Source organism: Tachyglossus aculeatus, chromosome 26, assembly GCF_015852505.1.
Source record: "Tachyglossus aculeatus isolate mTacAcu1 chromosome 26, mTacAcu1.pri, whole genome shotgun sequence".
Classification (NCBI taxonomy): domain Eukaryota; kingdom Metazoa; phylum Chordata; class Mammalia; order Monotremata; family Tachyglossidae; genus Tachyglossus; species Tachyglossus aculeatus.
In genome coordinates, this window is record NC_052091.1 from 5,116,722 (window position 1) to 5,128,561 (window position 11,840).

The window sequence follows — 11,840 nt, forward strand, 5'->3', positions numbered from 1 at the left end:
ATCCCCAGGACACAGCCATCCGTGCCCCCACTTCCCCCCGACTGGACAGGAGAGAAAAGTACAAAAATATTTTATTACAAAACCGGGACATAGAAATTCAGAATAATTTACATCTCATTACCCCCCAACCTGGCTCCACCCCCCACACGTCCTGCATGGACCGTAACCCCCTGCATCTCCGCCCCTGTCCCCCCTCCGTGGAGGGAGACAGAGCACCCTGAGCCAAGAGGAGGACAGGCGGGGAAGGGGGCGAGGCCTTCACAGCTTTTCGGCGCCCCGGACCCCTCATCAGCTCCCATCTTGGGCAGGGGAAGGGAGCGGGGGGTAGCGCACCCCGGGGAAGGGAAGCAGGCTCAGGGGAGAGGGCGACCGGGGCAGGTAGAGGTGGTAAGAACCAGGGGGGCCGTCGGGGGGACCGAGTGGCGAACGTGGGGGTGAGGACGATGGAGACGTTGAGAGGGGACCTGTGAGGGGAGAAAGCGACAAGAGGTGAGGGGAACAGTGGCTCCAAATGTACAACAGCAGTGGGCCTGGAGACTGGATGGGGAGAACTTGGCCTTTAGGAGAGGAGTGAGTGAGGGAGGGGGAGATGAAGAGGAACTAGAATGGTCTAAGGTGGCGTTGGTTGGGATGGGTTAGGAATGGGGGTTGGGTGGGGGAGAGCTTGAGGGGTTTCTATGGAGGCATAATAGTGGGAGGGGGTTGAGATATGGGGTCACAGCGGCCACGGGTTGGGGGGAGACACAGGGGTCATAGCGGCTATGGAATGGGGGAAATAGGGAGGTCACAGAGGTCACGGGTTGGGGGAGACATGAGGTCACAGCAGCCACAGGGTCGGGGAAGACATGGAATCACAGTGAGCTGGAAGACAGGGAATTGTGGGGAGGCGGTTCTGATGGGGGACTCACCGTTGGGGCTGAGGCGGCTGCCACTCTCGGGGGAGTGGGGGCAGCTCTGCTCTGGCGAAAGCCCCTCGGGGGGGCCGGGGGGGGCAGGGCGAGCAGCTTTCCCTCTCAGGATGTCAATGACCTGGAGGCAAAGGAGAGAGAAATCTGTCACCCCACCAGACGGACGACCCAACCACCCCCCACTTCCTGACGGTGGGGGTGGGCTGTGTGAACCTCTGCATCCCCGAGCCCAGAGCTTACCCGACGGTTCCTGGCCACCATGAGGGGGGTGTCGTTGTGGCAGTTCTTGAGGCCGCTGTCTGCCCCGCTCCGCACCAGGGTCCGCACGAGTGGCAGGAGACCCCGGCCTGAGGCCGAGTGCAGTGCTGAGCTGCCCGAGTACATCTGCGCGTTCACGTTGGCACCGTGCTGAGGGGAGAGCGGGAGGGTTGGGGTGGCACTTGGGCAAGGGTAACCAGGAAAGAGGGCAGGGGAGGCCAGAGTTGAAAATGGGGTGGGGGGGATTAGGGGATTTAGGGGTTGGAGACGGCTGGAGTCTGGGAATGGTTGGGGGTTAGGGACGGCTGGGGAGAGGGGCTCCCACCTGAAGCAGCAGAGTCACCATGCTGAGGCTGTTATTCTCCACAGCGTGGATTAAAGGGGAGCGGCCGCTTTTGATGTCCTGGAGAGAAGAGGGGGCAATCATGCAGGGTCATGACCTCTGAGCCCCCATTTCCTAAATGACCTCCACCTCACTTTACTGAACCCCTCCATTCCCCCTCATAGGGGCAGTGTCCTCATTTTGTGAGGAAGATTCAGAAAGCCAGTGGGTCAGAAAGATCCCAACTAGGATCTCTACATTCCCGACACTCAGACACTCAGCTCTTCACCCTGGGGAGAGCGAGGCTGGGATCCCAGCTCCAAAACCTGAAGGTCAGAGTGGTATGGAGGCCAGGGGAGGGCACTGATTCACACACACACACACACACACACACACACACACACCCGTGGGTCCTCGGCCCCACCCCTCACCACAGCATCTATGTCCGCGCCCCTCTCCAGCAGGTACAACACGGTTTCTGGATCCTCTGTGTTCACCGCCACGTGCAGTGGGGTCAGACCTGGGAATGAAGGGAAGGGTCAGTGCTCAAGGGGAAAGTTTCGAGGATTCATCCCCTCACTCAATCCCTCTCATTAACCTCAGGCTCCAACCAAAAAACCCTCCCTTCATTCTGCTCACCTCTCCTCACAAGGAACCCCTACTTCCCTAACCCCATCCTTCTCAGCCTCAGGCTTCTCCCTATAATTCCGATGCTTCCTCCCTCAACCTTATGGTCCCATCCCCCCAACCCTTGTGACTAATTCCCTCACCCCACCTGATCCCTCCCCTCCAATACCACACCTCTTGCGACCCTGCCCCCACCCTCATGACTCCACCCCCTCAGTACCCCACCTCTCCCCTTGTGGCTCCTCCCTACCCACCCCACCCTCCCGCACATGGCCCTGCCTCCTCAGTGTCCCTCCCCATTAAGATGATAATTATTGCTAATAATCATAACCATAAGTGTGGTATTTGTTAAGTACTTACTATGTACCATGCACTGTACTAAACGCTGGGGTGGATACAAGCAAATCGGGTTGGACCCAGTCCCTGTCCCACATGGGGCTTACAGTATCAATTCCCATTTTACAGATGAGGGAACTGAGGCACAAAGAAGTGAAGTGATTTGCCCAAGGCCGCACAACAGACAAGTGGCAAACCTTGTACTAAGCGCTGGGATAATAATAATAATTATTATTATGGTATTTGTTAAGCGCTTATTATGTGCCAGGCACTGTATTAAGCACTGGGGTGTATACAAGCAAATCAGATTGTCCCATAGGGAAAGAGCGTGGCTCAGTAGAAAGAACCTGGGCTTTGGGGTCAGAAGTCATGGGTTCAAATCCCAGCTCCGCCAACTGTCAGCTGTATGACTTTGGGCAAGTCACTTAGCTTCTCTGTGCCTCAGTTACCTCATCTGTAAAATGGGGATTAAGACTGTGAGCCCCACGTGGGACAACCTGATCACCTTGTAACCTCCCCAGAGCTTAGAACAGTGCTTTGCACATAGCAAGCGCTTAATAAATGCCATTATTATTATTATTAATCCCCATTTTACAGGTGAGGTAACTGAGGAACAAAGAGAAGTTAAGGCCCAGAAGAAGATAAAGACCAGATCATCAGGTCCCGCATGGGGCTCACGGTCCAAGTAAGAGGGAGCAGGAATTGATCCCCATTTTGCAGATGAGAGAACTGAGGCCCAGAGAAGTGAGGTGACATCCATAGTCACACTGCCGACAAAAGGCAAAGAGAGGGATTAAGAGCCTCTTGGCTCGAAGGAAGGCCCGGGCTCTTTCCACTAGGCCCCATTGCTTTCCCTCATGACCCACCCCCTGCCATCTTTTCCCCCACGCATCGTTGACCTCTCCCCCTTGACGCCCCGACCCTCACCCTCATAGTTTCGGGCCTCCAGCCCCACGGCCCCCGGCGCAGCCCCTTCCAGCAGGGCCCGCAGGCAGCTCGGGCTCCGGTGCTCGCAGGCCAGGTGTGCCGCTGTCTGGCCGTGCCGGTCCAAAGCCATGGGGCTAGCGCCCCTCGACAGCAGCAGCCGCACCACTGAGGGGAGCGTGGTGATCACAGCCAGGTGAAGCGGGGTCTGCGGGGACGGGGAGGGGAGAGGAGAGCGGATAATAATAATAATGATGGTATTTGTTAAGCACTTACTATGTGCAAAGCACTGTTCTAAGCGCTGGATGACCCTCTGACCGGAGTCCCCAGCTCTCCCCTGCCCTCTCCCACGCCCCGGGAGCTGTGTCCTGGCTCTCCCTGGTTCTCCATCCTCGGATCCCGGGAGTCAGGCTTGCCGCCCTCACCTGCCGCAGGTGATTGTAGACGTCCAAGTCCCTCCTTCCCTGCAGGAAGAGGTCGACGAGGCGCTGAACGGCCGGGAGGTTGCCCTGGACCACAGCGATGTGGAGAGGCCTGGAGGAGAGGTCACGGGGTCAGGGAGGGAGAGCATCCCTCCCCCCATCCCGGGACCCAGTTCCCTGCCCGCCCCGTCCCCCTGCCCTCCCCCTTATCCGACCGGGGGTCGCGCTGACAGGAGGGTCCGCGGCAGGGCCGGTGATTTCAGAGAAACAGCCGGGGCCGACGTTACTATAAACCGAAACTGTCTCCGAGGGAAGAGGAGGCGGGGCCCCGGAGGAGCCGGGGAGGAAGTGGGGACGGGAGGGGCAGGGCACAAACTTCCAGTAAGGCGACCGCTCCCCCCCCAACCCCCTCCACCCCCCTGCTCCGCCGCGCTCGCCCCGCCAGCCAGTCCTTCTGCCCCGTGCCAACCTCTGGTGTCCTTCGGCCCACAGTCAACTTCCTCTCCAAACATAAATCTTCTCACCCGCCTCCCCCGACCCGGCCCCCTAAGTGTTCACCCGAGGCGAAGTCTGCCTGCCCTTGGGGTCACAACCCAGTCAGCCCTGCTTCCCCACTCCCCCTACACACACACCCTTGAGCACCGGGCCCTGACCCTAAAGCTAGGGCCAGAATTTCCTCACCCCAGGGCAAGGTGCCCACAGCCTCACCTGGGCCCTCCTCTGTTACCCCAAAACCTTTCTCCGCACCCTCACCCCGACAACAGATCCCTGCCCCCAAACCCCTAGGCCTTCCCCACTTCCACGCCCCCCACTCCTGAGCTGGGCACATAGTAAGCGCTTAACAAACACCATCATCATCATCATCTTTCTGACTCTGTCCCCTGAGTATTGGGGCTGCATAGGGAGGGCACAGAGGGTATGGGCTGGAGAGCAAAGAATAGGGGTAATCGTGGGGGACGGGATGGGGGGAATGGAAATGGGAAGAGCAGCTGGAAGGCGGTGGTCAAGTAGGTGAGGGATTGTGTTGGACTGGGTCGGAGCTAGGGGTGAAGGGTCAGGTTGGGTGGGGGGTCCGAGTGGAACAGGGAAGTTTGCAAGACAAGGAAGGCGGGTGGAGTTCAGGGGGAGAGGGCTGTGGGGACCCGTCTGAGGTTGGGTTTGGTGGGGGGGTTGCTGGTGGCCCCTCAGCCCCTCTGCCCATTCCAGTAAATTAGGGACCGCAGCGGAAGGGGTTAAGGCTGGGAAGGGAGGGGGGTGACGCAGGTGGGGGCTTGGGGGCCGGGCAGGGGGGCCTGGCCATGACGCAGGCAGAGAAGAAGTTGGGGGGGGCAGCTGAGGCTGCGGTCGATGCTGCGGTTAGGGGCTTCCCCCAGCAGTGACTGCCGAAATGTTTGTGTCCTGAGGCCAGCCCGGGAGGGCTTGGGGGCCGGGGAGGGGGAACACAGCTGAGGGAATGGGGTGGGTGGGGCTCTTAGGATGGGCAAGGGAAATAGGGGGTTTGGGAGGTAAAGAGGGATGTGAGTTTGGGGCAAACCTAGGACCAAGAAGGAGTAAAAAGTGAGGTGAAGGAGCAGAGGGGGAAGCAGGATCATGGGAAATAGAGGGTGGGGGAGCAGAAGGGGTGGGGAAATGGGGGAGCAGAGGGGGTGGAGAAATGGGGGAGCAAAGGAGGTGGGGAAATGGGGGCTGGGAGAGCAGGGGGTGGGGAAATAGAGGCTGAGGGAGCGGGGAGGGGGGAATGGGAACTAGAGGAACTGAGCTTTTAGACTGTGAGCCCACTGTTGGGTAGGGACTGTCTCTATATGTTACCAACTTGTACTTCCCAAGCGCTTAGTACAGTGCTCTGCACACAGTAAGCACTCAATAAATATGATAGATTGATTGATTGATTGATTGAGCTGGTGGGGAAATGAGAGCTGAGAGCAGGGCTGGTAGGGAATGGGAGTTGAGGGAGTAGAGAGGATGGGGAAAAGGGGGCTGGGGGAGTAGAGATGGAGGGGAACGAGGGCTGGGGAGCAGAGGAGATGGGAAATGGGGGCCCAAGGAGAAGGAGGGGTGGGGAAAGGGGGCCGAGGGTGCAGAGAGGTGAGGGCTGGGGAACAGAAGGGGTAGGGAAATGGCGACTAAAGAACAGAAGGACTGGTTCATGGAAGTTAGGGGAGTAAGAAGAGGTGGGTAAAGCAGGGTGGAAGAGCCTTCCCCCCTTTCCTAGACCTATGGTACTTATGTATATCTGTATATATCTATAATTCTATTTGTTTATATTGATGCCTGTTTACTTGTATTGATGTCTGTCTCCCCCCTCTAGACTGTGAGCCCGTTGTGAGCAGGGATCGCCTCTCTTTATTGAGGTATTGTACTTTCCAGGTGCTTAGTACAGTGCACTGCAAACAGTAAGTGCTCAATAAATGCTATTGAATATATGGAGAAATAGGGGCTGCTGGAGCAGAGAGGATGGGGAAATGAAGACATGAAGACAGCGTAGGGAAAGTGGGGTTGGAGGAGCATAAAGGATGAGGAAATGGACACTGGGGAGCAGAGCGGGTGGGGAAATGAAGACAGGGTGGGAAAAGGGCTGCGGAGCAGTGGGATGAAGTGTGTAGAGACTGAGGGGATGGGGAGGTGCTAAGTGGATAATGAGGAGGCTCTGGGAGGAGCAAGACTGGGAGGGAGAAAAAGGGCCTGGTGGGGAGAGAAACTGAGGTTGGAAGGTAAGGTTGTAAGGGTAGGGGGTGACACCTGGACACACACACACACACACACACACACACACACACCCCGACTCCCCACCACCCCTTATGACTCACGTATCTCCATCCTCATCAGCCCGGGTTGCCATGGCGATGTCAGAGGCCAGCGGGTACTCCAGGGGGCAGATCAGGGAGAAGGGGGGTGGTGGGAAGCCCAACAGGGACAATGATCCAGTCAGAGCTGGAGGGTAGAAGGGCAGCGCTGGGGCTGGGAAGGAGCCTGGAGGAAGGGAAGAGAAGACATGAGGGCTGGAGGAAGAGGGCAGCTCTTGACCCTTCTTGACCCTCCGAAGCAGAGGGGCTGCATTAGGGGGCGAGAACAGTATTGAGGTACAGCGGGCATTGGGGAAAGGCACAGGTCGAAGGGGGCCCGTGGGAAGGAAGAGACAGCAGGATGGGAGGTCATGGGGATGGAGGGGGGGATGCAGGGTTGGGGGTGAGGACAGAGACCATTTCCGTGGGGTTGGGAGGTGACTCAGGTTGGTGTTGTAATCCGCCGGTGGCGGGGGGGGGGGGGGTGGAGGAAGCGGGGGGCACGTTCTTGTGCAATTTTCCCCCCTCCTCCTCGGAGTCCCGCCCTCTCCCCCCCCAAACACGCACTCCCCTCCCCTTACACCCCCCCCCCCAACCTCCGGCTGCTGGGAAAGCCGGAAACCCCGGGAATGGGGGAGGGCTAAGGGTGTCTCCAGAGCCGGCTGGAGTGGGAGAGGAAGAAGAAGAAACTGAGGGGTGGGGCAAATCTGAGAATCAGGGACCAGACAGAGGGGGGAAAGAAGAGAGGGAAATTGGGGTGAGCAGAGGCAAAGAATTGGAGTGCAAAACGGGATAGGGAGTCAGGAGTGAGGGATAAGGAGTTAAGAGGGATGAGGGTGGGGATTCAGGGTGCAAAGCCATGGGGCACAAGGAAATGGGGTACAGGGATTTGGGGTGCAATACAATGGGATACAAAGAAATGGGATGTGGGGATTAGGGATGCAAGGCCATGGAGTATAAGCATATGCACTGTGGGGATTTGGGATGTGAAGTCACAGGGTACGGGAGAGTGGTGGGGATTTGGGATACAGGGCCATGATTACAGGGAGATGGGGTGGGGATTCGGGGTGCGGGACCTTGGGTACAGGGGGGTGGGGTGGAGATTTGGGGTGCAGAGTCGGGTGGAGCTGAAAGACAAGGTGCATGGAGTGGGGCACAGAGAAGATAAGGTTGAAGGTGCAGGGGTGCAGGAAGACGGGATGCTTGGTCCCGAAAGTTGGGGTGCAAAGAGAAGGCTATGTAACGTGAAGCACAAGGACTCGGGGTGCAGAGTCCAGAAGTTTGGGGGGCAGGAATAGTGGGAGTAGGACCATAGGTTTGAGGAGCACAAAGACGGGGTGCAGGAGGGGCAGAGTGTGGGGAGCTGGGTCCCCCGGGGCTCACTCACCTGGTAAGTAGAGAGCCGGGGGTCGTGCCATGCTCAGGCCGGGACTGGGCGTCCAGATGGCCCCCTCGGTCGCCAACCCCGAAGCAGCACTGCCTCCCTCCATCCTAGGAGCTTTCTCTGCGGCAGGGGCTGGGGTCTCGGGGTTCCGGTAGGGCCTTTTCCTCAGGGGCAGTGAGGCCTCCGGGGGAGCTCGGCGCTGGGCCTGATTTGTGGCAGTGGCCGCCTTGCCCCGGGTCCGCAGGTCTACGGGCCCCTCTTCCTCCATCTCCCCAGCGGGGGGCGGCTCCTCCAGGGTCATCGGGGAAGGGGGCGGGCGGAGCAGGGTCAGCGGCACAGACTGGGCATCTGCATTCTCCGCCTTGGGCGCAGACACCTGCTGTGCCCCCTGAGCCGGGCACAGCCCCCGGCCCTGCCCCCCGCCGCTGGACCCCACCCCCCGCCCTGCCCTCCGCCGCTGGGCACGGCCCCCGGGCCTGCCCCCCGCCGGTGGGCACGGCCCCCTGCCCTGCCCGCTGCGCCGGGCACCGACGCCAGCGCTGCCCCGGTCCCGGGTGCGGGGGACGGAGCGGTCTCGGCTTTTGAGGAGGGGGCAGGGGGCCGCTGGTTCAGCCCGATCTCCTGGCACCCGGGGCCCGAGCTGGCTCGGCCCGGCCTCTCCCGGCGCCGAATGCAAGTTTCCTGGTGGCTGCGACGGGCAGAGCCGGGCGGGCGGGCTGGAGGGCGGGCGGCCCGGGACTTCCCCCTCCGCCAGCTGAACAGAAGGGACTTTTGTGAGCCGGGGACGCTGGAGGCCCCCGCCCTCCCCCTCTCCCGCTGTCCCCTCCCACCGCTCCCCTCCCCTCGGGCCTGCCCCGTCCCCCCAACCCGTCCGAAGCCCCCCGGCCCCGCCACCTCCCGCCCCTTAAACCGGGTTTCCTGGATGGACCCCTCCCCCTCATGGGGGGGGGCGGGGAAAGAAGGGAGAGCCGAGGGGGGCAGGGGGGAGGGGGAAAGGGAGGGACGGAGGGAGAGTGACAGACACGGAGAAAGTACGGGAGATTCAGTCAGGCAGAGAGAGAGAAGAGGAGGGAGAGGTGGAGAGAGACAGGGCCAGAGGAGGAATCCTGGCCGGGATACCGGGAAAGCAGGCAGCCGGAGAGGCCCGGAGACCTCGAGATGGAGAATCGGGGCAAGAGACACCAAGGCTGTCCGGGAGTTGGAGGCAAAGACCGACAGAATCCCAAGAAACAGGCCGAGACCCAGAAAAAAGTGTGTGTGTGGGGGGGGGGGGGGCCGAGGCTCTCCTCCCCTTCACGCCCCCTCCCAGACCTACAGAAAGAGAGATGGGGAAACAGCGAGGACCGATCGAGGCAGAGACAGCCAGCCAGACACACACACACACAGATACACGAACAGAGAGATCCATTCGGAGACGGGGAGAGATGCAGACGCAGGAAGAGATAGGGAGAGAGACCGAGAGAGAGAGAACGCTAGAGAGCAGGGAGAGGTGGACAGCGAGAGGTTAAGAGATAGAGGTGAGAAGAGAGCTAGAGGTGTGCAGAGACGGGGAGACATTCGCAGAAACAGAGACGAGGTGAGCTACAGAGAGGCGGAGAGAGACAGAGAGGTATAGAAAGAGACGTAGAGGCAGTAGGAGATGCAGAGACAGAGGCAGGGCGAGAGACAAGGAGCAGAGCTCTGGGGGGGCCGGATCGGGGAGGGGGGGGTCACCGGGCAGGGAACAGATCCGGCCGGTTCCTGGGGTGGGGGAGGGGGCGGGCTGCCCCGTCCTGCCCGGGAAGGGGGGAGGGGGTGAGTCACAGGTCTGTCAGCAGGGTGGGGTCGGTGGTAACCGAAAAGGGGGTGTTGGGGTGGCTGTCGGGACCCAGCTTCCCCCCTCCCAGCCCCTTTCTCCCGGGGACCGCGCCCGCCCGCGGGGGCCGGGAGGGGGGAGGGAGGAAGCGGCCGGGGCTTTCCCGGATTTCCCCGGGGGCGGGGCAGCCGCTCCCCGCCCCCCCCCTTCCCCTTCTCCTTTCCCCTCCGCCGGGGTTGAGCTGGGGTCAGTGACTCAGGCCAGGCGGGGAGGCGCCGAGAGCCTCCTCATCTGAGGTTGTGGGCTTCGGGACCCGGGGGTTCAGGCCATACCCCGACTCCCCCCACCCCCCCCCCCCACCCCCAGATCCCTCCCTCGAGGCTCTGTTTCTCTGCCACCGAAGTCTGCCCCCTGTAAAAGAACCTTTCATTCGTTTCATTCCACCGTATTTATTGAGCGCTTACTGTGTGCAGAGCACCGTACTAAGCGTTTGGGGAAGCAGCGTGACTCAGTGGAAAGAGAACGGGCTTGGGAGTCAGAGGTCATGGGTTCAAATCCAGATTCCGCCAATTGTCAGCTGTGTGACTTTGGGCAAGTCACTTAACTCCTCTGGGCCTCAGTTACCTCATCTGTAAAATGGGGATGAAGACTGTGAGCCCCACATGGGACAATCTGATCACCTTGTATCCTCCCTAGCGCTTAGAACAGTCCTTTGCATTCAATCGTATTTATTGCACATAGTAAGCACGTATTGCACGTATTTGCACATAGTAAGCACTTAACAAATGCCATTGTTATTGTTATTACAATATAACAAGCAGACATATTCTCTGCCCACAACAAACACCCGTCTTCCTCCTTTCCCTCAGCTCCAAAGCCCTTATGTTCATATCACTAATGCATTTCAATGTCTGTCCCCCTCTCTAAACTATAAACTCCTTGTGTGCAGGGAACGTGTCTACCAGATCTGTTGTTATATTGTATTCTCCCAAGCGCTCAGCACAGTGTTCGGCACACAGCACGCGCTTAGTAAATACTATTGATTGATTGAGTCCCCATCTCATGGTCTTAAGAAGGTTAGATATCCCAGGAAGGGGAACAGAAATTGGGTAGGGGGAAAACCCGGGACCCTCGCTCTGTGGCCACGTTTCTCCATGCATTTCCCAGCGGTGTATAACTGTCTCTGGGAGGTTGTAATTTTGTTTCCTGGTTTCTCCATGCCCTGGGGTAGATATAAAATAAAATAAGTTATGTTTCTTAGTTTCTCTGTGTTCCCGTGAGGGCGTCTATGTGTCTCTTTGTATATCTCTGTCCCTGGGACTCTATTCTGTTTCATGATTTCTGCATGTCTGTATTTCTCTGTCTCTGCATCTGCCTTATTTTCTCCATGATTCTATATTTCTGTCTGTCTCCATTCATTCATTCAATCGTATTTATTGAGCACTTAACTGTGTGCAGAGCACTGTACTAAGCCCTTGGGAAGTACAAGTTGGCAACACATAGAGACAGTCCCTACCCCACAGTGGGCTCGCACTCTAGAAGGGGGAGACAGACAACAAAACAAAATATGTGGACAGGTGTCAAGTCGTCAGAACAAATAATTAAAGCTCTATGCACACCATTAACAAAGTCAATAGGATAGTAAATATGTCCAAGTAAAATAAATAGAGCAATAAATCTGTACAAATATATATACAAGTGCTGTGGGGAGGGGAAGGAGGTAAGGCGGGGGGGATGGGGAGGAGGAGAGGAAAAAGGGGGCTCAGTCATTCATTCATTCAATCGTATTTATTGAGCGCTTACTGTGTGCAGAACACTGTACTAAGCGCTTGGGAAGTACAAGTTGGCAACACATAGAGACGGTCCCTACCCTACAACAGGCTCACACTCTAGAAGGGGGAGACAGACAACAGAACATGTGGACAGGTGTCAAGTCATCAGAACAAATAATTAAAGCTCTATGCACATCATTAACAAAATAAATAGAATAGTAAATATGTACAAGTAAAATAGAGTAATAAATCTGTACAAATATAGATACAAGTGCTATGGGGAGGGGAAGGAGGAGAGGCGTATCTCTG

The 11,840-nt window shown here is 58.2% G+C and overlaps 1 protein-coding gene across 1 annotated transcript; it reads right to left on the reverse strand.

The window, feature by feature from the left end:
- Window positions 1-203: 203 nt before the first annotated feature.
- BCL3 (BCL3 transcription coactivator) lies at window positions 204-8,342 on the reverse strand. Its single transcript, XM_038767582.1, has 9 exons — window positions 7,968-8,342; window positions 6,605-6,767; window positions 3,801-3,909; window positions 3,379-3,583; window positions 1,920-2,008; window positions 1,492-1,569; window positions 1,149-1,316; window positions 909-1,029; window positions 204-464 (listed from the first exon to the last, which is right to left on the reverse strand). The coding sequence occupies exons 1-9, from the start codon at window positions 8,263-8,265 to the stop codon at window positions 289-291; spliced, it is 1,407 nt and encodes a 468-aa protein (XP_038623510.1). The 5' UTR covers window positions 8,266-8,342; the 3' UTR covers window positions 204-288.
- Window positions 8,343-11,840: the final 3,498 nt, after the last annotated feature.